General features: G+C 39.3%; 1 protein-coding gene across 1 annotated transcript; it reads right to left on the bottom strand.

Annotated features, from left to right (window-relative positions):
• Nucleotides 1-72: 72 nt before the first annotated feature.
• srebf2 (sterol regulatory element binding transcription factor 2) lies at nucleotides 73-18,167 on the bottom strand. The gene is made up of 20 exons (XM_086066863.1): nucleotides 17,895-18,167; nucleotides 13,806-14,092; nucleotides 13,263-13,410; nucleotides 12,985-13,124; nucleotides 12,755-12,874; nucleotides 12,171-12,416; nucleotides 11,259-11,373; nucleotides 11,047-11,189; nucleotides 10,735-10,933; nucleotides 10,456-10,631; nucleotides 7,840-8,089; nucleotides 7,322-7,491; nucleotides 7,076-7,247; nucleotides 5,960-6,077; nucleotides 5,761-5,867; nucleotides 5,509-5,641; nucleotides 3,726-3,897; nucleotides 2,145-2,321; nucleotides 1,902-2,013; nucleotides 73-1,806 (listed from the first exon to the last, which is right to left on the bottom strand). Exons 1-20 carry the CDS (start codon nucleotides 17,980-17,982, stop codon nucleotides 1,604-1,606), a joined length of 3,276 nt encoding a protein of 1,091 aa, XP_085922989.1. The 5' UTR covers nucleotides 17,983-18,167; the 3' UTR covers nucleotides 73-1,603.
• Between the last annotated feature and the right edge of the window lie 9,623 nt (nucleotides 18,168-27,790).

Genomic DNA, 27,790 nt, shown 5'->3' with positions numbered 1-27,790 from the left:
AAGGGGCAACTCAAACATAAACAGATTGTCAAATATAGATTTTTATTTTTGTAGGAAAAAAAGGACTCCAACAACCATCAAATTATGTTTTATTATAAAAACACCAACATCAAAAGAGCGAATAAGAATGAAATGTGGAAAGTAAAAAGCACAATGGGGAAAAGAAAAACAAACAAAAAAGATGTAACAACCATAACAACAGTAATAAACCCAGCCTATCCCATGGCAAATTGAGCACTGCTCTGTTCTTTGCGCATTCAAGAAAGAGAATAATCTGCCTGGTTTGACCTGTAAAATAATTTCCTGAAAGTTTCTACAAGCATAAATTGTGTTTGCGTCTCTATTCTAAAATGAATCATTTGCAGCGTATACAGAAAAAGGGCAACACTTAAGCAACCACACCAATCTAAAACGCTTGTTCTGTTTTAAATTCTTCACATTGAAATATATTACACACAAAAAGGTTGACTTTCCCCGCCTCCAGCAAATCATGAATCTGAAAAGTACATCATTTAAATAAGACACAAAAGCAGGAATGACAGAAGTGACTTGTGAAGCAAAAATTACAAATTAAAAAGCAAACTGCTTTAACAATTTCTAGCACCATTTTAAATAATGCGATTAAAATATTTGTTTAAAATCAAGGGTGTTTTGTCTGAAAGATTACAAAATTTAGATAAGTACTCGCGGGTGCTTCTTTTTTTCTTGTATAATGGATTACTTTTTAAAACGGCAGCTAAAAATGATTTGTTGGCCCAGCCATTAGACTAACCTGATAAATAACGATTGTCAGTAATGCCGTCTTCAACGTAGGTTATCCTTGAACAAATAGCCAAAAGCATACTGTTTAATCTACTTTTAAATGTTACTCTATCTGTATTTACAACCAAAATACAAACCGTTAATATTCAATGCATTTTACATGTACATGTATGTATGTATGTGTATAAGTCTGTGTAAGTAGGCGTTAGTAAGAAACCCACCATAATATCAACAGCCTGCCCACGTAGTCGCGACATTTTGGGAAAGAAAAACACCTGTGTGTGATTTACCGAAAGCTGCACATTCTCTTACTTCCAATTCCGAATAACCGACCTGGTGCTTGGGTAGTTTGTTTTTTCCCCACAGTATAATGCACTGTGAATGAGGTAGATAAGAAGTGACTACTTATAACTGAAAGTAAACCAGTCTGTCTTCATGTGTATGCATTTGACAGTCCTAGGAAATGAAGCTGGCCAACAGATTCAGAGGTTACAAAGTGCTGATTATTGGTCAGCTTGGCATTAAACAGGTAAACGATGCACCTCTGCTACTGCGTGAATTTGAACAATTCTTCATACACAGGTCCCTTTCTCTTTGGAAGCCCATTACACCTGATATTCCTATTTTGCATGGTAATTATGAAGCAGTGAGCCAACTTTGTACCGTGAATGACAAAAGGCGGCGAGATTGTTCGAAAGCTGAGCATTGAAGAAATGGTGGTATAGGCTTAAAAATACATGGGCGTACATAAATGATTGACTCTTATCACTTCTCGACTGTAAGTTAATAAGTTCAATCAACCGTAGCCTTCGTGTTGTTGCATGTGTGTGTATGTGTGTGTTCAGGATGCAACGACTGTCGTGCCGCCGCTCAGGTGCAACAGGATTTGCTGACAATCTTGCAGGGAGCGACGATCTCCCACCCGCTCCAGCGTGCGTTTGGCCTCGGCCAGCAGGTGGGCGCGATGCCCGGGTGGGGTTAACAGGGGCATGGGCAGGTGGCCGCAGGCCAGCAGGATGGCATGTGCCCGCTCCCTCTCGCCCTCTGACAGGTGCAAGGGGGAGGAAAAGTAGAGATCAGTATGGACAAAGGAAGGGCCTGGCGATTCTGTACCAAAGCAACCTTGGCGTATTTTTCACCTGCAGTGTGGAGGCCGTGCGTCCTGCGTCGCAGGTTGTGATCCAGCAGCTGGTGTGTCCTTGTGGGACTGGCTCCGGCCATCAGCCTCACCGTAGTCTCATGAAGGAACACCTAACAGAAAAGGAGACACAGCCGTGGCTTAACTACAGTCACCAGGTGTAAAAACAGATGGAGCTGATAAGAGCAGGGAATGGGAATAACATCTCCTGTTATTCGGATTGATCAAATTATTTCGACTTTACCTTATGATGGGCCTGTCTGTAGCACTGCGTGAGCTTTCTGAGGGCACTGAGGTCACTTTGAAAACCAGCCAACTGAGATGCAGATGCTGGGCCAGGTTCCCCGTTTGTGCTGCTTCCTCGCTGCCATAAACTGGTCCTCAAGGTCAGTAAAAGGTCACATACCAACAGCTCCATCGCCTTGGGTGATAAAGAAACACACAGTGAAAAACTACTACTATACAATAACTACTATGAAACTGGTGTCATTTAAAAAAAAAAAAAAGTAACACTTTATAATAACTATCTGTTATAACTAGTTGATAGATCATTAGTAAACTGTTAGTTAATGAATTATTAATGGTTGTTTAACAATTTGCTAAGAATTTAAAATTATGTTATAGATAGTTAACATATCACTAATAAACTGTTAGGTAATGAGTTTGAGTTAATTTATAACTATAACTATTAAATAAGTAATAAATATAATAATAATAATAATAAACAAGCTATTAGTAAATTACTTGTGACTTGTTGAGTATTAGTAAAAGTTTAAATATGTTATTGGAACATTATTAATATAATAATAATAATAATAATAATAATAATTATTATTATTATTAAGTTGCAACTATTCCTCAAACGTTTTTTTACAGTTTACTAATGATCTATTAACTAGTTATAACAGAGATAGCTATTATAAAGTGTTACCAAAAAAAGCAATATTCAGAATGTTATTTAATATCTTCTACTGCCTAATATTATTTTGAATTAACAAAACTAAAGAAATGAAAGTTCCCTATTTCACCATCTATGATGCCGATCTATTATACATTAAAGTTACTTATGCAAGTCAATATTTTTATTTAATTATTAATTATTCAGCAATGTACTTTCAATTAAAAAACATCAAATTTTTATGCTGTCGGCAGCTACTCAAATGTAACTAAAAAGTAACTTGTAATCTAATTGAGTTACTTTTAAAATCAAATAACCACCAAAGTAATTAAGTTTCTTTTTCAAGGTAGCTGTAGCAACAATGGTCCAATTCAAAGCAAATAACTTTCATTGTAGTTTCTTAAACTCAACAATTTTTCCAGGACCAATTTCAGATCGAGTTATTTTCATCCATTTATTTATCCACCACTATCATTGCTATCTCACATAAACGTATTCAGACAAATTCTGTTGCATGAACAGCAACAGGTACATTGTACCTTCTTCAATCTAGTGGAAGATAATTTAATTGTCATGCCTGTCCTTATAAATCACTTGCATAAATAATTAAACAAATTTGCATTAAATAAATAACTTTTGGACCAATGCAGTGAAAATGTCTCACAACACTAGCAAGTGCACGGTGGCTGGTGTAGGAGCGGCGTGCAGACGTGGGAGGCCTCTGTAATGCACTGCAGATGCGTTGCACTTGACTTGAAGATCATGCAATGCAACTACAATGCACCACAGCCATCTCCTGCCATCTCTACTGCAGATCAAACACGCTACGGCAACATCCACCTATGCCAAATCTAAAGCATTCTAACCACAAAGCCAATAAAAACTCCAAAGGAGATGGTTTGAAGAAAATATTGATTTACTCTGTACCTTGTTTAAGCCATCGCCAGGCTGCCCAAGAGGCACGGAGATGCTGGAGCGCAGGTAGCTGCTGGCTTGGTCACAACGGCACAGGCAGGCTGCCGTTCCTTCTCCCTTTAGAGGTGACAGACTCATCTGGACTGACTTGCAGAGTGACTGCACAGCTTTGGGCAGAGGGTGGCTGAAATCCAAAGGACACATAGACAATTCAAATGAGTGCAGTGAACCACTGTTTATACCTTCCAGACCTATCTATAATAGGTGGAAACCTGAGTGGGGAAAAGTAGGGTACAAAATGGGGAATTGTGGCTAAGGCATGAATATTTGGAAAAAGAAAAATACACACTAGAATGCCGTAAATTTTTGGAATGAGGAGAATCGGATGAATTACGTGGAAGTAGATAGATGCCGAGAAAGTGGGAAGTTTGAAGTATAGGAATAACGTGTGAGAAGGCCACAGCCTTCACACAATTATATTTCCCTACTGAAACGAATGGAAACACTATTATTATTAACCAGTCCAGGTTGTCTCTGTGGATAGAAATGCTATTAATATGCGCCAGCTCCAACTCCCTAAACCAAAAACACCAGCAAAAAATGATTCCCCCCCAATATTGCATTGTAGAGCACTGTACTTTATAAAACATACAGTGATGACATAATTAGGCAGAATGTAAAGATTAAGTTTGCGCATCATGATTTCACGCTTTAATTCAATAATGCCTTTGCAGGGGATAAAGAATATATGTCAGTGATGAGTATTACATTGTTGGTCTGCAAGTGCTGCTACCATTTCTTGTACTAAATTATTATTATTAAATTATGATGAAAACAATTATTTCATGTAATATTGGTAATGTGTTATGCGTTTCTGTAAAGCATTTTTTTTTTTGAAAGTGCTATATAAATAAAGATGACTTGACCATTTGCGCTTGAATGTAACTTGTTTAAACATTTACAACTCCTGCAAAAGTCAATGCTAGTTTCATTAGCCTGTCTGTGATATTTCCTATTATGTGTTAGCATCAGGCTGGCGGACTTATTCATAAAGCAAAGTTAAATACACAATGTGTAATTCTCTTGGTTTCAAGTTTAGTTTGACAGTAACGTCAACTGGGAATGGCAATAAACCAGCACTTGCAGTCATTTCTGGACTATAAGGCGCACCTGACTAAAAGCTGTGCTAGCTAAACTTGGGTAATACTGGAGTTTGTTACATATATAAGCCGCACCCGACTGTAAGCCGCAGGTGTTTTAATGTTACCGCACCGGGTTCCCGCGACTCCCATTTCCATAATGAGAGCGCAAATGTTCTTGTTCTGTCTCTCCTACTGTATTTGGGCTCACTTGGTTTGTTTTGCTCTGCCTGACGCTCTTGCGCTTCCTTTATAGTGCGCCCCCTTGTGATCTGATGGATAAGCTGCACCAGCCGCAGGGTCGAATGCAAGTGAAAAAAGTAGCGGCTTATAGTCCAGAAATTACGATTTGTTCACTCTATGGCAAACTGCTGCTTCTTGGGAAGTTCACTGCCAGCACCTGAATGCTTGTATCTCAATTTTGCTCATAAGTCAAAGCAACAACAAAAAAAGATAGATAAAATAAAACGTATTTCTTAAAAATTGAAAGTTGAGTTACCACTGTACACTGTAAAAAACAATAAAATAATTTAAATGTAAAACTTCCATGACAACACACAAATATGTCCCACACAAAAATGACGGCAAACGTACATTTTAAATGGACTGTGCACATCCTGGGAACACTTGACGACTTCACAAGACATGGCACTTACTCAAGAGTGTGTCGAGTTCTTGGCATCCGCTCTGCTTCCACCAACAGAGACCTCACAGTGACATCATCACCTTGAAGCCAAAAGACGGCAGCCTTTAGGACCACAGCCCACCACCGACTCACTGGATCTCTCACTGCCAGACAACAAGGGAGTAAAAGTCATGTTTTTCTGATTATGTCTTACTCTTTCATAGACAAATTATAACGTTTGAACATGTCTTGTAGACCAACTACATCCTAAAAGCTACTACACCTGATGTGATGGTGTGATTGGGAGGAGTTGAGAAGGGAGGAGCAGACGGAGAGTCCTCTGTACATTTATTCAACTGTTGCAGGAAGTCCAGGGCACTGGAAAACTCCCTGGAAGAAGGAAGTAGTACGTGCATAATTTAAGAGGAATGCAATTGAAACACCCTCCAGTAAAGCAGTGCTGCTTGTTTCCATCGTCATACCCAGAACCCGTTTTGTGTTTGCTCGCTTCAGAGTCCCTCTGCGGCTGGATGAGGGTATGAACGGCTCTCTCGAGCAACTTTTTGCAGAAGCAGCGGTGCAACTGGGCAACAGGGTCCGCTAGAAGGGAAACATTTACAGTAACAGAAAAGACAGATTATAGTACGTTGTAATATCAAATGCTTGATGACTAGTGATGCACCGAATATTCTGCCACTAAAAATTTTCGGCAGAAAATGGCTATTTTTGCCATTTTCGGCATTCGGTCGAAATAAAATGGCCGAAATATGATATTGTGGTGACGCAAGCAAAAAAACGCTGCAAGCAAGCGTCTGTTTGAATTAAACAGCAAACGCGGGAGTGAGTGTCCGCCTTTTCTTCTTGCTGGCATTTCACCGTGTGAGTTTGCAATGGTCGGTCGCGGCAGCTCCCGGGGTCATTGCGCACGTTGGAGGAGAGGGGCGTCACTTGGTGTACAACATTTAAGTGGGTCAAAAAAAGACAGAACTGCCGTGTACTGCAGTACAAGTGAGCCACTCTTTCTCCCGTAGCGCCTTTCCTTTATTTTTTATTTTTATAAGAGCCCCCGAACGCTTCCACTTTTTTACCGGCATCCCGTTGGCCGTGCTAAATACTTTAGCAAATGCTAGCACTATTGCTATCGACATTTTTAAACGCGGAAACACTTACCGCTATCTCCGGGTGGCGACAGACCTGTACACGACGCTGTGTGTGACTTTGCAGTCCGTTCCCGAAGCCGATTAGCTGGTGCGAACAAATGTATTTATTTATTTTTAAACGTTGGTGACTATGTGAATGTGCAGATTTTAAGTAAGTTTCCCGCCGCACGCATCCGTCCCCGCCTGTGCGAACTACATTGAGTATAAAGTGCAATCGCACCGCCAGAAAATGCTCAACCCTCGTTTGGTGTTTAATGTACCATTAGCCAACATGTCTGCGGTGTGGGCACATTTCAATTTATATTGTGCTTAGTTAAAATGCCAGTGCTAAATATATATTTTATAATAATATTATAATTTTAATGAATTATAATACATTTTTCATTTCGGTGCATCCCTATTGATGACTCTTGGAGAGTGAAACTATGTCATTTGTACCTGGATCTCTCTGCGATGTAAACACCCCATCGCTGCCGTCTGACTTCAATGACCAATCACAGGTTAAAAAGAACTGCCTGCCCAATGGGGTGAAGAGACATCGCAGGCAGTCAGGAATGTGCTTTGCTTCACATTGATTTGCGATGCTCTCCGCACAACTCAGTAAGTAACCCTGCGAAAAAGGACAAGTGTAACTTGAAATGGATCCAATTTGAAAAGTAGATTGACAGTCAAGAGTAAACATACAGGCAGACAGGCGAGATGGAGACCCAGTACAGCGCGCATCGCTGCGGCTGCAGTGACGTAGATCTCGGTAAGTTGGGTGGGGGCCATCTTTGTTTGGGCGCTCTCGCTGAGGTTGACCGCATTCAGAGACAGAGACAGGGCCCACAAGCTGCTTCGCTGAGGCAGCTTTCCTACAAGGAGGATGAAATCACAAAACATGACAAACTGAAGTTGACCAAGCAGCAGCGACAGCAATCACCTCTAAACAGCGCATGGACAAAAGGTACAATGGTGCCTTGAGATATGAATTGCTCCTGGAAATTGTTAAGCCGAATATAGCAAAATAGATAAATAAATGACTACGAAAAGTGACATTGAGTCAATAAGCTGCAACTTTTGGAACAGCTGCGCAATCACTAAGATTTTTTCACAATAGGAGTGTATATTTTTTGCAGTCTGATCTCAATATAAAAAAATAATTATATTGTTATCATTGATGACTGGAGGTCATCTCTTAGAATGACCATCCCGACACCTACCTGTGAGTTGCAGCTGGCTCAGACGATGGTACACCAGGGCAGCGTCCTTGGCGCTTGTCCTCGCCTCGTCCCCCTCGTGTTTGCCTCGGATTTGGTGAACCAGCCAGCCAAGAGGGGTCGGGCGATGCAAACAATAGCGAATCAGATTCCAGGACAACGAGCAGACCAGGTCCAGTTTGGTGGAGGGCAACGCTCTGGTCAAGATGGACAAGGAGGTCTCTAAATTGATCAATGCTGCAGCATAATCGCCCTGCGAGAGAAGGAAAACAGAGTTGAGGTTGTTAGAGAAGACAAAATAGGTCACGACAGATATTAAACTATGCTTATAAAAAACATAATGGAACTTGCTGCAAGACAAACATGTCAAATTAAACAATTGAAATCCATAATATATATAATATTCAAGTATTGTAGATACAGTATACAAATTAGATGTCTGTTGTACTGTATGGTTCATAGGCTGGTTGCAGCAATATGCCAAAAATATTTTGGCTAAACTGTAATCTTTTTGTCAAGGAAAAAGGCAAGGGCAAATACAGAGTTTCCATCTCTATTTGAAAAATGTGCAGATGCATATAAAATGTAAATTGGAGAGTTTAATCAAATAAAATGTGTCAAAATCTGTGAGTCAAATTATTCGTTTTTTCAACAGTAACAGTGACGAGTGCAATTGCAGATTTTGCATCCATTCATTTTCTGAAACACTTTCTCCTAAAAGCCACCGCCTAACTTTAATTTTGAGGAGGCCAAGAAGAACATTTAGGGGCGCACTCAACTTGAAATGAGTAAATGTTTACATTTTCTCTCATTTTTTCACTGTATCACTAGTGACAATACTGATAAAATACGGATACAACTCATACATAAAGCCAATTTCATGCCTTCTTTCATCACAACCCTTTCCTCACAAAACAATTTGGACTCATTATCAGGATTTACCTTCTCTGGCAAACTAGATTTTATATTTTAGATATTAAGCACTGGTAGTCCTCTTTGCTATTGTTCATCATATATTGTGGCACACAAGTAATATGGCCTTAAAATAAAATACCCGATGTCCCCCATCTCAAAATTATTGTAATTTCAAATTCAATACAATTAAATTCTTCCAATACAAAGAAAAATCAAATGACAATAATATTAAAAACTCTGAATTGGCACATTAAACATAATCCTTTAGACGTTTTAATAAAATATGCTCAACATTGCAAAAATAAAAACATTGTCTTTATGTTAAATATGTAACAGCTCAACGATCACTGAAAACAACATGAATGAAAGGTTTCGCTTCCAAACAATATTAACCTTTGTCCCTGAAAACGTAAACAAAACCCTACAAAGAGTATTTAGCACTCCTGGTACATGTCAGGTAGGTTGGCTAATTTTAATAAATGACTTAGAAGTAAAATATATTGCATGCTCTGTCACAATAAAACGCCTTTTTGATCGGGCACTTAACTCATTTGCTCCCAAAAACGTATAAGTAAATACGTTCTATTTTAAATATTACCATGCTGTCAAAGACGTATATATACGTTTTTTTTTTTTATACTGGAGCATACAAAAGGCTTTGATGCAGCCTCTGAACTGAAGAGAATTATTGAAGCAATGGTAGTTATTACAAAAACGGCCAGCGGAGGGCAGCAGAGTAGAATAGATCAACCAGGGCCATGTTGCAAAAAGCTCTTTCCCCACTGTTTTAAACAATTTGTGAATAATGATGAAACTTAGCTATATTCTAATGCTAATTGCTGCAAAACGGAAACAGATGATGAAAGAAGAGACTCTAATGTTTATTTTGGTAGGTTCCATGTTTGCATAGCAATAGAACACAATATTCTGTGGGCCTTGCAAAATCAGTCATACCGGGAGCGAAGGGGGTTGCTTCAGTGAAAATGACTACGAGTGAATGAGTTAAGGAAAGAGACCTAATGCTGCTGTAATGGTTCAACTTCCGGATGCTCTCTTATTGTGAAGTGACATGACCAAAAGTAGTGGTACAAGTGATACAACTGTCACTTGATGAATTAATCATACCTGGTGTACTTCTGTGTAAAAATGGTACGCAGAATTGAACAGACCGCCAGCAAACGTGACTGCTGCAACCACCATCAATGTAGATTAGTGTCAGTATGTGTGTGTGTGTCTATATACGTAATTGCTTTTGCAATGTATCAACAGGCAACTTTGACAATGTTTAGAGAGATTGACTACTGTATTACTGGGCTCCTTCTCATAAGTAAACATAAAATAATTCTGCTCGTGCCGTATGCTTCTTCGTGGGAGTTTTGTTGTCGTTCGTGTGTTTATTTTACAAGCTGAGATAATTTGATTGGGATAATTGCTTTGGTTTCAACAGTGGATGAAGAAATTTTGTCTCAATTTTTTGGGGCAAATTGCATGTTCTTAAGAGTAGTCGACTGTACCAATCCACAATGACGTTTAGAACGTAGTGTCAACAAGTTTTTCCAGATTCTCCTTTTCTGCATAATATGTCAGTGCAAAGGCACTGACGCGGACTGTTTTAATTCTTTTAAAACAGTGAATCAAAAAAATAGTTTTATAAGACGGACAATAACTACAGTCATTTCTGGACAAAAACAAATTTTTACTCACTCTCTTAAGGTTAACATCAGCTTGTTTCCTGTGCCTCCAGAACGACACAGACTTGGGGGAGTGAAGGGGCGTGATGGGTTCCCAGAGGTAGAGCACCCGCACACAACCCCAAACTGCTCCCAGCCCACTCAGCATCCAAACCATCACCCACGGCAACAGACACCGCAGCCAAGAGGCTAGGATTCAGAAAGAACGCGCACACAGCAGCACTTCTCTGAATTCAAATGCAGATAAATGCCAAACAGAATCCAGCTTCATCACAAAAGCTTGATTTCTCACCAAAATCTTGTGTGGGGCTGGGGAGCCAGACCAGAGTTCGAGAAGACCCGTGCCCTACAGAGGGACTTTCCGAGGTCTCGGAACCCAACAGAGAGGGAAGCGGGTTCAGGGAGAGACAGAAGAAGGTCAGGGCAAAGAGAAGCAGACGAGAGCCATCCATCACTCCAACAGAGGAAGGAGAATCTGGCTCACACTTCATCTGAAACAAAGAATGACATAATGCTAATACTAAACGAATATGATATATAAAATTATAAACTATATTAAAAATATCCAGAAATGATGGCCTTAAACAGCTTGTATATGTATTACCTGTTCATGATCTATTATGGGGCTGCTGGGCTCAGAGTAGGGAGAGAATTGGTGAGGGGAAGCTGAGCCCACATCAGAAGCTGGAGGTGACATCATTGCAATTTCCTCTTTAGGGTCCATATCCACGGACAGTGTCACTGGCTCTGAGATGAAACAAACATATTAATGACACTGAATTACTATTATACTATACTACAACTATCTACACTTACTGTTCTTCTGGTTTGCCATCTTAAGAGCCAGATTCTCCTGTCGAAGTTTATGGTTGGCCTGTTTCAGGTACTTAATGTAGTCAATGGCTTTACTCAACACTCCTGATTTATGCATCTGAAGGCAAAAATGCAGGGGGAAAAAAAAAATTACGTGAGAATCCCATTACCTTTGAAAAGTACACCGCCAAGTCACAATATACTATATAATGACAATACAAAAACTTTATTCAATAATCTGCCTTTAGAAAGGGAAATATTTAGTTTTGATTGACACCTGAAGTGATTTTAGCACTGCAGAAATTCTGAATGACAGCTGCTTTTAATATTTGGCTCAATTAACTCATTTGCTCCTAAAAACGTATGAAAATGTTCTATTTTAAATATTGCTATGGTCCCAAAAACGTATTTATACGTTTTGGATGTGTATTTTATTTTTTTTTATGTTAGAGCATACAGAAGGCTTTGATGCAGCTTCTGACCTGAAGAGGTCGCATAGAGACATAGTAGTTATGACAAAAAACGACCAGCAGGTGGCAGCAGAGTATAAGAGATCAACCAGGGCTATGTTGCAAACAAGCTCTTTTACCCACAGTTCTAAAGAGATTTGTGAATAATGATGAAACTTTCTCATGTTAATTGCTGCAAAACAGAAACAGATAGAAATATACTATATTAGCAGTAGAACACAATATTCTGTGGGCCTTGCAAAATAAGTCAAAATCCAGTAAAACAGCCGGGAGCAAAGGGGGTTGCTTCACTGAAAATGGGTGGGAGTGAATGAGTTAGTTATACAAGAGAGTAAAAAACTAAATACCAGGAACAGTTATCACATTTTACAACAGTTCGCTTCTCTCAAAATGAATTAGGAATGCCTGTCATTTACAAAATATGTTTTGTTATTAAATTACTGACCTTGACATCATTGCCTACGACCAAGTCTCTCAGCTCCACGATCTTGTCATTGATGGACGACCGGTACCTCTTTTCAATTATGTTGTGGGTGGTCCTCCTCTCACCCTCTTTGACCACCCCTCCTTGGCACAACCCCAAGGGGCTTTGCTCGACGTTTGTGCAGTGGGAGCCTGACTGTAATTGTTTGATTGTCAGCTTCTCTCCGCCTCCCAGAACAGCCGTCACGAGGTTGCCGCCCATCAGTGCCTACAGACACACAAGCAACTATTAGTGGCATTGCAAACACTGACAATTCAATAAAGACGGTACTCGGTGGACCACACAAACAATGAACTATTTTGCACAGTACCGTATGAATATGCTGTTGTGAGTCACAAGAAGGCACACTCGGTTAGCGCAGAGCCTACTGTTTTATATTTTTGGCCTAGAAATGCTTTTTATACCAATATTTACTGTAATTCTGACTTTACTGTGGTATCATAGCAGTATAAATTCTGGTTATGTAGTAAAAACAGAATAGCTAAGAACCCCAGACGTTAACAACAGTGGCATTTCATCTTTGGAGTGTATTACAAGTTGGATACCGGGACTTGAAGTGTTGCGTTCTGGAGGGGCGTGGTCAATGTCGTGATCCCCGCTGAGTTTTGCAAGGAAGACAGAACCAGGGAATCTGGCTTCAAAATATGGGGTTGTGGAACCAAAACCTGGTGAAAAATACCCCCACACCATTAAAAAAAAAAAATTGGGGAAAAAATCATCAATAACAGCAGACATTAATATTAATTTAAATAGTAAAAAAAAAATGCTTCTGCACCTGTTGCGGCAGAGCATGGACTGTAGTGGGCGCTGTAGAGAGAGTCTGAATGGTCTGACCAGTTGTCAGAAGGCCCTGGTGAATTGTCACTGGTTGGAGTTGGGATGTCGTCATGATGCTCTGAACCTGTGGTTGAAGTACTGCAAGAACATGAGAAATGACAAATGAGTATCGGTACTCAGTGAAGAGCCACATTTCAACTGATTCAATAGAACCTTTCAATAACATGGTGATTAAAGTGTTCAGATATAATATTCAAGTTAGCCAGTCTTCGTCACCTGGGAAACCAGGAGTCGAGCTCTGGTGGTAGATGAGGGGGCTTTGGATAAAACGAGACTGCCCAACACTGGGGGCAATCATCACAGTTTGGGCCGTTGGCGTCTGGATGGGGGCTGGAACGAAAGTGTGGACTGGGAATCGCTGGGTCTGCGTCCGCATAATCAATAAATAAAACAACAAACAAGTTTAATCAAAAACCCTATTTCATCAACACTGATAAATCACCTGTTTATTTTGTTTGGGATGCTGATGACAGACTTAGTACACGGTTTGCATGAATGTAATGAATGTGTTTGATGGTTAATAGAAAAAAAAACCTGACTGGGTGGCTACTGTATACTATTGAATAAACTATACATCAATTCGATTTTGTCGCTGGGAGTTTTGTGTGTGTTTGTCAATCAAATCAAATCAAATAAAACATCTTATCTAGACAGTCTTCACACAGCAACGACGTTATGTGACATAGGACAACAAGCTATCCTTCACTTGGCCTGGGTGTAAGCGGCACTGCGATGTGCAAAGTAAGAAATGTGTCAAACCTGAATGGTGGGCTGGGCAATCAGATGGGGCTGAATGGGTTGGCCCACCTGAGGCCGTGGCTGAAGAGGCGGGGGGCTGCGGGTCACCTGTTGTGGTGCTGCAGACACTGTGTTTGTGGAGGGGGTCTGAGCAAGAGAGAGCGATGGGGCGAGGGACCCGAACCTGAGTGACAATGTCTGAGGGGTTAGGGTAGGTCCAGTGTTCTGATTGGCCGGTCGAGGGGTGGTCATCTGGTCCTCGAACAAGTCGGTTAAGTCCTCCACCTGGTTGACAAACTGGAGCATCTCTGAGAAAAAAGGAACGTAGTATAGTATAGTAAAAAATGATATCCCTAAACAGAGATCAATATATACACAATTTGGTTATTTACTCATAAACTATAAATATAAGGAGAAGGCTCCAGCTCGTCCTCAACCCTTGTGAGGTGAAGCGGTTCAGATAATGGATGGATGGATGGATATTAAATAGCATGAAATCATAAAATAAATATAAGCATATAATATAATAGACTTGATGTATAAGCCATATTTTATTAACAATTGTTATGTTATGTTATATATAAGCATATTACATAATACTGTATATAGTATTGCAATAATTTTCCTGGCTGACATGATGTAAAAAAAAATAAATAAGTAAAATATGGACCCCAAGACAAATTATTCTGGAAACGGTTTCTATAGGTTGGCTGCGCTGCTATGGGCCTTTTCATCTTTATTTTATTTTATTTACCTTTACATTTAAGAACCTCATGGTTCGTCTTCTATCTGAAAATAGCATAATATGGCATAAACGCACAATCTGTAGTGGTTCAGAATCAGCTGTTAACACTCTGTGCCAAGTCCAAAACTTAATTAACATATGGAAAAAGTATCAAAACGTGACACAAAAGTATCAAATCAAAGCAAACCTGTATTTTGTGTATCGTTGCACCCCTAAAGACTTAATGCTTATTAAATTTACAAAAACGTGGCAATTGTTTTGATATTTTCAGAGGTTGAAGTTAACAAGAGTAGAGATGTGCATGTGAATTTTGGTGACAATTCATATCATTTTTGTTTCATATATATACATATAATATATATATAGTATAATCTGAATTTTATTGACATTCACTTAACATTACTTTTCAGTTATACTATGACGATAACACCATTGATGACTTCACATGTCCTTGAGTAAAAGTGAAAAGCACTAGTCAATGATGAGGGAATGAGTGTGTCGCTGTCGATATGGCTGAAGAGTGTCAATGCTGTTTTTATGGCAGAAAGATAAGACAAGAACGAGCAGCAAATGTTGCAGACTGGCCTTGAAGTGGCACATGCACACACAGACGCTGCTTGTTCTGCTCTTGGCCTTGAAAAACCATGTACTGATGGCCCAGACAGACAAGCGGAACTGTAAAACTGGAATTTCAACGTTGTTAAGTTTGTGGTTGAAACTTAATTGCCTATTTAAGCTGGGAATTTTCCACCTTTTTCCTGAGTCGCTTTTAACTCAGTCACTGCCATTGACGACTATAGACGTCAAAAATTCCTTTGAGCTATTTCTATTAGTTTCAAATTTGTTTCCACTTTTGTTAACAAGAGTATGAAAACCTAAAAAAAAATCGATTGCACATTGAGAACAGATATATAAAATTTGTGTGTGTGAAGTCATGTGATTAATTACAATTTAAAAAAAAGAATTGCCTAATGCCCCTAATAAAAATAAGAAAAGGAAAGATTATTAAAAATTAGGGGCATCAGACGATTAATTTTTTTAATTGTAATTAATCGCATGACTTCAATAGTTAACTCACGATTAATCACAAATTTTATATCCGTTCTAAATGTACAATAAAAAACTTCTAGGTTGTCACACTCAAAAAAATGTGAAATTAATAGAAATAGTTTAATTTTTGACGTCTATAGCCGTCAATGGCAGTGAATGAGTTAATAAGATGGTTTCTAAAAATAGGGCAGGGCAGGGCGGCATCTGGGGTTTTCACTACAATATTTGTCAATATACTTTGTTGCAAGATATAGCTTAGCATGACACTTAGGTTTATCTAAGTATAACATTTATATAAGTATAAGTATAGTGTTTAAAATACAAAATTTGACTTCCGGAGAGTTGTGTGTGTTTTACACTCGCTCGGCTCCTGACACATTTCTATCAATAGCCATTTATACAGAAAATTTTGCAAAATGAAAAGGGACTGACTTTAATCTTACTCTTTATTGCTCTTAGCATAGTTTCTTTCTTTCTTTCTATCTTTAGTAGAGGAAATTGTGATCACACACTAATCGTCTGTCATTGTTCCTGAAGAATGACATTTTGACCCAGTTTTTGACAATTTGTATTTTACATAGATATGACTTGTGGGCCCTATCACACAGCCCTGTTTTTAATACAGCAACAAGGAAATTAGATGAACATCTTTGTGCAGCTTTGAAAGAATGAAAGCAACCTGCCACACTCATGACATGACATGACATCATTTATTCATATGAATGCGAATACTGTCATTTATAAACTGTCAGTGAATGTTCAAAATAATTAGACCTTGCGTTAACATGTGACTGGTTTTAAGTCACATTCATAGATCATGACGAAAGCCGTTTTGTTTTGAAGCCTCCAACTGAGCAAATGACATGATAAAAATAATTACGCAACTTTTGAACATGACGTACAGTCTCACTTGCAGAAATAAACTACCAGCAACATTAACAGAGAAGATGCATAGCTGTTTGGGAAGCTAACACATGACAACATTTAGGTCTACACATGACCTCACGGTTGAAGACCAAACAAAACTTTAATACATCAACTTGTCCTATTTTATGTCATAAATACGCATACTGCATTTCATCAGCGTGAAAAGGGTGTGATTAGCTTCTCACGAGTACGGAAATTTCTTTAGAGGGGAACATTTTAGTAGACTGCATTGGTTTTTGTAATAATACTCTTAACAAATGCTCCATTGTTTAGGGTATGCTGAACTCGGTGGGGTGTTTTCACTTAAAAATCGGTCTTCCTAATAAGAAAATAATATCCCAAGACTCCATTTACTGCGATGTGCGGACTGTCCAGGCAGCAACCACACAAGTGCATTAATCATCATTATCCATTATAACGCTGTCTCACACTGTGTACGTTCCTCTATAACAGAATAATTGAGCAGAAATACAGTTAAGTGGCACTAAGAGACGAGATAAGAGTCTTTCAGAGCAAGAAGAGGCAGACAAGGTCCTAGATTCAGCTCAAGTAATCGTTGCTCCCACAGTGCAGAAAGAATAATGTCATGTGCTCTGTTTGTATGCGTTGCTACTCCTTGTGTAGTGGAGTAGTTGTTGTCTGAAGTTCGAAAATTACCATAACATAATTTGAGTACATCTATCTATGCTGTTATGCATATGCTAGTGTTGGCTATCAAACTCTGGATTAGACAGATGAGATTAAAAGTTGCATTTGAACATATATATATATATATTTTCTTTTTATTTACGTGACAGCTTTACGGTTAACTCAAAGTGATGTTATAAGACAGTCTTCCATTTGTTGACAGCAAGAGAAGACACGAAGGAATAGAGTACATTAATGTAGGTTTTATTCAACTTAAATGCGTTTTAATATGTTTAAATGTGGCAAACCCGCGTGGGAGGTGTAAAACTGTATTGTTTGATCCCTCTCTAAATGATGCATTTTTATTTTTTTATTTTTACCAATTGCATGAGCATGTTCACTCTAATTAATTTCGGTGTTCGGGCGTCTCCAATCATAGCCAATTACGGTGTTTATTTTTTATTTTATTTTTTATGAATCTGCATCATTACACATAATACAGGAGCAGCCGAGAACCTGGAACCAAATGCTCTCATTTTAATGCATTTTTTTTTAGTAATATTGTAATAACATTGGATGACAGCTCAGGAGTAATGTTGTAAACGACTGGAAAGATCAGTCAGATTTTCTTTTTATTTCATTAAGACTCTATTTCATAAAGATGCTGTACCAGGCTGGCAGATACCATGCTTACCAGAAACCGGCCAACAAAAGCTAAATAAACACGTAACACCTTGATTGCCAGTGATACTACAACTCACCATCGATGTCCCCCAGTGTTAATTCATCTAACTCCGCTAAAGTCGGGTCCACGTTCTCCATTGGAGATATGTACTCTCCATAGTCCATACTTGACCGCTATCACCGACTCGCCTCTCGGTTATGAGAGGAGGCTCAAGTGGATGACAAACCGATTAATTTTTTTTATTCAAAAGTGAGAGTCGGATAAACACCTGCGCCTCAAAAGAGGCAACAGTCTATCCGGTTATACTCATTTACAATTATGTTTCCTGTAGACGACGCCATATTGTTTAGTCGTAGTTACGTCATTCACAAATAGACGCGGTGGGCTAAAGCGCCCTCGGATTGGTCCAAACCGATTTGTTGATATCAGCAGACCGGCCAGGCTTAACCAATGAGAAAACCGTATTATTCGTGGCCTGATACGACGTCATCCATCAGAAGCTCCGGTCTTATTTGAATAAACTCCGCCCCTAACGTGCCCTCACTTGACTAGTAGGAAATCACACCCGCCAAATATAACATTGAAAATACTGGCTCAATGCTTCATAAATACAGTAGAAATTCAAAAATAGATGCAGGACTCATGGCAATTTAAATCACTTCCGTCTTCCGCCTACCGATTACATCACGACTAAAAGCGCTTCATTAAAAACAAGAACAAAACAACCACTATCCACAGGATCACACACACCCCACTTCTATTCCTCATTGGAATGCCAATGTTATTTTAAGTAGAACAAATAGAATACATGTTTACGTTACCTCTGACCAATGCTTCTGAATTACCCTTCTTTACAAGAAAAAAGAAAAATTACATTGTTATTATCTGTAAGGCGTGGGGGGGTTGTACGACTCTTATGTCTGTGGAGATTTATGCAATGATTCGAGAGGGGAGGAAAGTTAAAATGTGGTTTTGTATCAGGTGAAATAAACCAAATCACATGCGGTGAAAAAACAAGAATGACTTTTGAATGATACCACTGCCGTATAAAGAAATTTGAGGGGGAAAAATAAGTCACATTTTATTTTACAGCCATAAAAACAAACAGCAGTGCTTGCTTCTAAATGTGTAATAATGCTGATAAAATAACAAAATAAATACATTAAATAATAATTAACAAAACTTCCATCTCTTAGATCACCAAACAGAAAACTAGAGGACCAGATGTCATGAAAAGTAGATTTATTTCACATTATGTAGTGGGGTGGTTTACTTTCCTCACTGCCTGTGAAGCGATCCTGATGGCCTGCCCCTTGACCCGCCCAACCCCTCCTCCTGGTGGCTAAAATCAAAACTGTATTTGGAACTACTTTGGTCGTTTTGCTGCCTTGCAAGAGTGTTGGTTTAGGAACAATCATAGAAAAACATAATATATATGACTTTGTGTGATTCACTCATGCAGTTAATCCGTTCTTAATATTGTGTCGGTAATGTCATGTTATGAAAATGAGTAATGAGTAATGAGTAGTGATGGGCAGATGAAGCTTTTTGAACACTCGAACCTTTCCCCCATTGTTTCACAAAGAGGTTTTGCTCGTGAGGGAGGCTTCATGTGCACACAAACACCACTGGTGGCCGAAATCAAAACTGTAATTTGAACTACTTTGCCTTTTTGCGGTCTTACACAGTACTGTATTAGTTTAGAAATAGGAACAATTACACATGCTTTAAAAGCTGCTGTTGTGGAGTAGATCTTTTCCTCTGCGTGCAGGCTGGAGATCGATGAACAGTTCCTTCGAAGCTTTTATTTCTACAGAATATTCCGGGCACAAGAGAGTTACAGGCAATGGCTGTAGCATCTCACAAGTGTGAAGATTACAGAGGACTTACAATATTCTTATACTATCTTGAAGGGCGGTACCACACAGTTTCCAGTAAACAGTTCAACCGGAGTTGACCGGACATGAGATAAAACTCAAGGACATCATTCAAACACAGACCAAAGCCCATTTGAGAAATAGAGGAGGTTATTCAGTCATGACTGCACCTGGCAGAAATTGCGATACCACTCACAAGGATACATCCGCAGAACAAAGCTCTACTGAGGAAATGAGGACATTAAAACAGTTATGACAAAATCTGGGCAGAAGATACATTTCACTGCCAATTTGTGTTTTTTATTTATTTGTAATTGAGTAATATTTGTTTTGTGTATTATTAATTTGAGTATTGTTTTTATTAGTTTTCTGTTGAAGTTGCTGAACTGTACGTTTGTTATAAAAAAAAGAGTAACATATTTGACTTTATGAGTTACACTCATGCAGTTAGTTAATCAGTTCATTAACATTGTGCAATTAATTCAGTTCTCGCTGAATTAGTCTCTTGTATCCGCATATCAACATGGCAAAACCGACAATATAAACTCAACGCCATGATATCATTTAGTCACAACAGTCGCATGTCGGTGACGACATTTTCATCCTTTGCCGTGATTGGTCGGAACAAAAGTTAGGTGGACGTGCACTCGATTTTGCTTTGTCCAATCAGCTCAAAGTGTTGTACATCATGCCCCTCCTTTCCCGAACAAATAAACGTGGCGCCGTCCCAGACGGATATTGTGGAGAACTCCCTCGAGTGAAGCACAAATCAATCTGGCTATTGCCAGGCTAGGTTAAGTAGGCAGATGGCTAATCGAGCTGATGACAGTCAGCTGTGTGAGCAAGCCTCTGCCTACAATGTTGTCGCCACCTCCTGCCACGTTCTGGAACTGCAGAGAGGGAGAAAACAGAACCATGACAATTTGCGTACAACGAGCAGTTCACCTTGCAATGCAAGGTGAACTGCTCGTAGGTGAGCAGTAGATAGGCAAAACTAAGTATGGGCAATAAGTGGGCTCTGGCTGGGCTTCACTCCAAAATATTAAAATTTGCACAATAATAGAACTTACTATATTTATTTACAATGGGGTACCGCACGATTGCTATCTGTAGACCGCTAGCAGCGTGAACCGGAAGGGGGTCAACACAGAAGCACGCTCGCAGACGAGCCATGCTAGTATTGCTTGTATTGTTCTCGTTTATCTCCGGGGGAAAAAACATGCAGCGTAAACATAAACACTGCTGTTATGGAACTTGCAGAAACGACTCCAGACACTACGACTGTACACATGTGAAGGATGTATTCTTTATTTGTTTCCCGAAGCCCAAAATTCAGAGGGATACATGTGAACAGGGATCAACTTGTGCAGACGTCCAAAAGAACAGTTAAACGCTAGCGAAGTGAACCCTTTTACCTTCATATGTAGTAAACATTTTGTTGGGGGCCATGCATGCACGCATGCTCCTACAAATGACAATCTTGATCTATTGCCGGCCACCGCCGCCCTGTAGAGGTAAGCGAGTTTCTTTATTTTTTTTGTTTGCCGTTTGGCCCTACCCCGGCTGCCGAACAACAATAATGAAATGATGACGAAAAATGGTAAAATGGCTTTGCCACCGTTGTTCGGACTTGTCTTGCTTACCGCCTGATTTTTTATTGTGTTGCCTTTCATAATAAAACATAGCATACTGTGATATGTATGATAATTTATCTGTAGGGCCTTTTCTCTGTTAAGGAAACAGCCTTATAAGCGTAAAGGATAAAATAATTGAAAGAGTTGAGGTATAGCGAGTGTTCTTGATTGTGCCCAAGAATTTCGGAGTAGAATTGCGATCGCTACAGTCACACACACAAAAAAGCAATACAAATTTACCCCCAACAACTGTTGAAGACGTAAGACAACCAGATATGTCACACATGGCATATGGTGATAAAGGATAGCTTGTTGAAACTGGACCATGTCATTGTCAGTTACGTAGGATGACGTTTTGAGGGGAAGAAAAAAAAACTTTACCTCTGGATCAGGTCAGCTCTCTTTCCTGTCTTTTCCAGCCCTCTACACTAAAACCATCTCTTAAATTGAACATGTTCTTTAACGTATATACTAGTGAATTTGGCATCAGGGACATCATCCTTGGACAGAATTATTAGGTTTAGTTAAGTAGACATCTTGCTCATAAACTGTTTACATGCGTCTAGCATGATTGGCCCTCCGAGTTTGACCCCCTCGCTAGCCTCATGAATATTAATTAAGTGTGGCGACGTGTATCGTGCGGTACGCCATTAAGTAAGATTTTCTTTTTGGGAAAAAATGGCAGCACAGACAACATCAAACCGATATGAGAATTAATATTAATAATAAGAATGTATTTTATTTATAATGCCCTTTAGATCACAGAATCTCAAATGGCTACAAGTAGAGAAGAAAAACGACGTGCATTTTTTAGTTATAAAAACATCTAAGAGGGGGGACCATAGGTTCTGCTAAAAAGAAACGTCTTAAGAGTTCTTTTAAAGCAATCAATAGATTGAGGTGCCCTCAGTGTGTCAGACGTGGGGTAGCAGCACAGAAGGCCTTATCTCCTATGGTCCTCAATTTGGTCCTGGGTGTGTGGAGGAGGTTTAAGTGGGTAGAGCAGTGGGAACGTCTTGAGCTTTGTGGACTGAGGAGTTCTTTGAGATAGAGGGGGGCATGACCATAAAGGCATTGGTGTGTGAGGAGGAAAACCTTGTATTCAGTGGAGTGGAGTGAGCAGAGGATGGGGGTAATGTGCTCATATTTGCGTACTCTCATCAGGATTCTAGCTGCAGAGTTTTGGATGTATTGGAGCCTCTGCAGGCTCTTGCTAGGCATCCCGATGAAGAATGCGTTGCAGTAGTCCAGTCTGGTGGAAATAAGGACGTAGACCAGCTTCTCTGCATCTGAGAGGGAGAGGATTGGACGGAGTTTAGAAATGTTCCGGAGGTGATAAAAGGAGGTCTTGCAGAGGTGGTTGATGTGGGGTTCAAAGGTGAGCTGGGGGTCCATTTACACTCCAAGATTAGTTACTGTGGATGAAAAATGAATTTTGGAACCAGAAAAGCTGATGCAGGGAATGAGTGATGATTTGGTCTGGTGAGGAGTGCCAACCAGGATGGCTTCGGTCTTGGAGCTGTTGAGTTGGAGAAAATTGTGCTCCATCCATATCTTTATCTCCTCCAGACAAGTGGTGAGTTGTGACGGGGATGAAAAGGGTGGGGCTGCAGCAGTAGCATTGACATATAGCTGTGTGTCGTCGGCGTAGCAATGGAATGAAAAATTATGGCGGCTGATGACCTGGCCAAGTGAGGTAAAGAGTGAAGAGGATGGGGCCAAGAACTGACCCCTGGGGAACACCGCAGGTGACTGTGTGTAGGTTTGATGTAGAGTGGCCCAAGGATATGTATTCTGTTGGATTTGTCAAGTATGACTGAACCCATCTGAGGGCAGTGAGTCCAAAGGTGTGGTGGATTCGGTTAAGTAGGATGCCATGGTCGATTGTGTCAAAGGCAGCGGATAGGTCCAGGAAAATGAGGAGCGGGGGAAAGCCAGCATCGGATGACATGAAGAGATCATTAGTGACTCTTACCAGTGCAGTCTCTGTGCTGTGGGCGAGGCGGAAACTAGACTGGAATTTTTCATAGAGATTGTTCAGTTTGAAGGTGGATGTCGACTACTTTCTCAAGCACTTTAGAAATGATGGGGAGATTAGAGATGGGCTTGTAATTTGAGAGGACCTCTGGGTCAAGGGTATGTTTTTTTAGAAGTAGTACGACGATTGCCTTCTTTAAAACGGAGGGTACACGATTGGTTGGAGAGATTGGTTTATAATGGAGGTGAAATTCAAGCTTTAAACAAGCATGCACTAAAATGTCATGTCAAGTAATGACCAGGACATGTAGACAGCATTTGTAGTCACCAGTTTATACAGTTTATCTTCACGCAGCTAATCTCTGCCCTGGGCATTGTTACAGTATCATTCACCTAACATTGCAATCTGGCATAACAGTGTTTGCAAACTGGGTTAATTATACAATTACTGAAACAATTACGTGGGTTCCTTACATACATCAGTGGTTCTCAAATCGGGATACGTGGGATTTTAAAATATATTTTAAAAAGTAGCATTCATGCCACAAACCATCTTGATTTTGTTTTTCTTCAGTTTCTGCTTTTATTTAAAGTTAACGGAATTATTTGTTTTGAAAACCAACCTGTACCATGATCCCAAAGGAGGACACGTTATGTTGATAATTATTGCACAATTATTTATTTACCAATAAGATAATTACTTCTTTGCTTCTTCTTTTTTTTGCCCGATACATAGTGGGACTGTGGTCAAAGCTAAAACCAGACACATGATGGCACAGCACTGTTTTGTTTTGTTGATCCAAAATGCTTATAAAAAATACTAGTCTGAAAAAATATTTTGCAGGGGGTACATCTCTGAAAAAAGCTTGAGAACCACTGCCCTACATGATCCTAATTTAACTAGTTTAGGGCTAAGTCGCTAACGTTAGGATAGTGTTACATTTCATAATATTAGCCTAGCCGAAACGCACAATTTAACTACAATGTATTGGCGACAAAAACCTCCTCTGTACAGTGATTGCCAGTAGTTTAAAAGTTAACAATGACTTATTTGGAAACAACTTTAAAACTTACCTGTGAATGATGTTTTCATTGTATGTACAGTATGTTTGGATAGCCTGCATGCCGTCACTCACTGAAACGACGTTTATTTATTTCTGCCTTGCTCACATTTACGATCATCGTGCAGGAGACGGAATTACCTGTCAATCAACTGGCGTGGCATTGACACCCAGGCGTTTGCAATAGCATGGCCCTCCCTACTCATTCTCTCATTGGCGCATCAGTCCTCATGCCTTTTAACCAGCCACAACATTACTTGCATTTGCACCATCGAACCAGTTCCTATATGTAATGTGAGAGGCTTTGTAAAGATATTTACAGTTTTTCCACCATTATGGAAGGTCATCACAATGTTCTAAAACCTTTTGTGATACAGTGCAAATCTGAATCGACTTTGTACTGTACCTTTCTTACAGTGCCAATGTAAACCGCATTCAGCTCCTGTATTAGATTTGGATCTCATTGTGTAAATGCTGAATTTCTAATGTTGTGCCCGACGATATCCACTGGACGCACATTGCTGCTGCAGAATGAATACGCCATTTTGCTATGAAATGTAATTAAAACGTGAAGGATGCGTGCAAAGACTGCCTTTTTGGGCGTGTATGTGCCTGTGGTGCATGATGTAGGCGTGCCGCCTTGGACAGAATGTCGAGGTGGGACACGCAAAAGAAAAGAAACGTTGCGGATGACGCAGGCAACGTCATTGACAACACAAGCGACCTGCTTGCATCTGAATGTCGACCTAACGAGAGCTGTAAGGTATTTCAAAATGTTTACCTTTCTTTTAATAGCATGTAGCAAATTAGCACATCGAACGCGTATGCTAGTTACCGTAGTAGGTCCCAAGTTCTCGGAAGTTGGAAGTTTCGCTTTCAGTTAAGGACTGTAATCACAGCAAGAAGAGTTTACATGTCATGTTGATTTGTGTACAGTAGACTTGAGTCACAGGGGTCTTCTGTTTATGAGTTTAACGACATGTTTATTTTAGGTTACTGACTGCGCAGTACGAGGAGCAAAAATAGTAACGGAGAGTTTTTCCAACCTGATTTTGCTACTGCTTTTACACTGTCAGTGTTCATAAAAACGTTTTGTATATATATATATATCTATATCTATATCTATATATAATTTTTTATATATATATATATATATTTTTGCAATGGATTTGTATTTGTATGGATTGTGTGAAAACTGGGCATGCATAATTTTTTTTATTGTTATGACTTATGGACTTCAAGCCTCTAAATATGTCATATGAAATTTTCAAATTAGACCTTTATTTTACATATATATATATATATATATATATATATATATATATATATATATATATATATATATATATATATATATATATATATATATATATATATATATATATATATATATATATATACAGCACAGTTAATTTTGCTGTTAGCATAATACTGCTATTATTGTCCATAGAGAGCACTAAAAAAAACTTCTTCTTTTTTAAAAACTTTATATGTATAGATAGGTCTGATGCCAGTGAACATTTTGAGCGGTTGAAAGTGAAAAAAAGTTATCACACTTCAAAGGAAATGCCTGATTTTGGCAAAAATTACAAGAACTTAATCCAAAAAAAAGAACGCCCACGGGTTTTAAAGCGAGTGTTGGCTAGCCAGTTAGAGGCAGCGGAGGGTGGGTCATGGCTGAATGGTGCGCAAAAACTGCGCATCCAGGAGGATTCAGAAGTAGGTAGACGCAAAATTGAGGATTTAGAAGTGGGTTGACGCAAAACTGACTGAAAAAGAAGTGGGTATAAATCGTAGACCCGCGTATACGCTGGACTACACCACTGACACAAAGTAGCTGTTTTCAGTAGCAATCACTGCTAACTGGGTCAATCGTGGAGTTGATTCCATAGCCAACAGCCTGTAGATGAACATCACAATCATTGTGTTGCACGTTCACATATTTTCTAAGGGCACACGTCACATTTTGCTTCGTACGCTAAGCTAAAACATCACAACACTGCCTGTTCAAAGATTCACCTCTCTCTGTATTGTAAAGACTGTTTTATGTTGTGATCATTAATGGTCTCACAAAAGGCTTTATTAACAACCTTCACATACATCGATCCAACTTCCTGAGTCAGTAATCTCTATTCCTTGACCGACGCATGCGCACATACCCTCCAGAACTCGTACTGTGACTTGTAAGTGACATACAGCGTTTGGACAATACACTTAGTATTACTAAAGCTTGTGTAAAAGTGAACAAAAGACAATAGAAACGCAACACTTGCACATTCTAATGAGATCCAAATCCAATAGGTGAGTTGAATGTTAATGACATTGGCACTGTAACTGTAAGAAAGGTACAGTACGTTCAAGTGCAGTGATTCAGATCTCTACTGTAGGCTATCACGTAAATGTTTCTAACGTTTTGATGACCTCATTTAGATCATGTGTGAAAAACGTACATATATTTGCAAAAGACAAATTACGTAGGATCGTGTTCGATGGTGCAAATGCAAATAATGCGGCTGGTGTGCGCATTTTAACAGAATTATATGAATCTAAAATGATGAAGAAAGACTACACGGAAAAACAGCACACTCTAGAGGAAAGGTGTGGCTAAAGCATGTCTGCTGGATTCTTGTGAAACGAAAGTTAAAGTCTATTACTGTAAAACGAATGTGAAAGAATAATTGCCAATCCCTTAGTTGTCATTAATTTCACTCCTAAAATGTGTTAAACTTATTTTTTCAGCCAGACATGGCAGTAGCAATTCAAAATTGAATTGTCTGCATTCAGCAGCTGTAACTTTTTTAAAATTTATTATTATTATTATTTTTTATGTTAGTCTCATTTGACCAGAGCATCTTCTTCAACATGTTGTGTTTCCTATGTGTCTTGTGGCAAACTTCAAACGGGACTTTTTATGGTTTTCGTTGAGAACTGGCTTTCTTCTTGTGTCTCTTCCACAACGGGCAGATTTGTGCAGTGTGCAACTAATAGTTATTATGGAACGATTTCCTCATCTCAGCTGTGGATCTCTGCAATTTGCCCGGAGTGATCATGAGCCTGTTGGTTGCTTACACCTCTGAACAATATCTGATCTTTGTCTGGGCTGAAAGTTTAGAGGGACCTCCAGGGCTTGCAGTGTTTTGATGCGCTCTCCATTTCAATAGGATTGTTCCAACAGTGCTCTGCGATATTTTAAAGCTTGAGAAGTCTTTTTATATACTAATCACGGCTCACCTGTTTTCTGAGGGTGAGCCTTGATTGGTTGTTACCTGAGCAACTGTGATGCCATTTTCAGTCAACAGCAAGTGCCAAAATGGCCGCCCCTGGAAATGGTTAAACATTGGTGTGTGTGTTTTTTTTGCTGCTTAACTTATATTCCACAAACACAAAATTTATCAGAATGCCATTTGTGACTAGTGAAGGCAC

This window comes from Leptonotus elevatus, chromosome 1 (genome assembly GCF_054856555.1).
Source record: "Leptonotus elevatus isolate MCC_2025b chromosome 1, RoL_Lele_1.0, whole genome shotgun sequence".
In the NCBI taxonomy this organism is placed as follows: Eukaryota; Metazoa; Chordata; class Actinopteri; order Syngnathiformes; family Syngnathidae; genus Leptonotus; species Leptonotus elevatus.
This window is presented reverse-complemented; position numbering and strand designations above follow the sequence as displayed.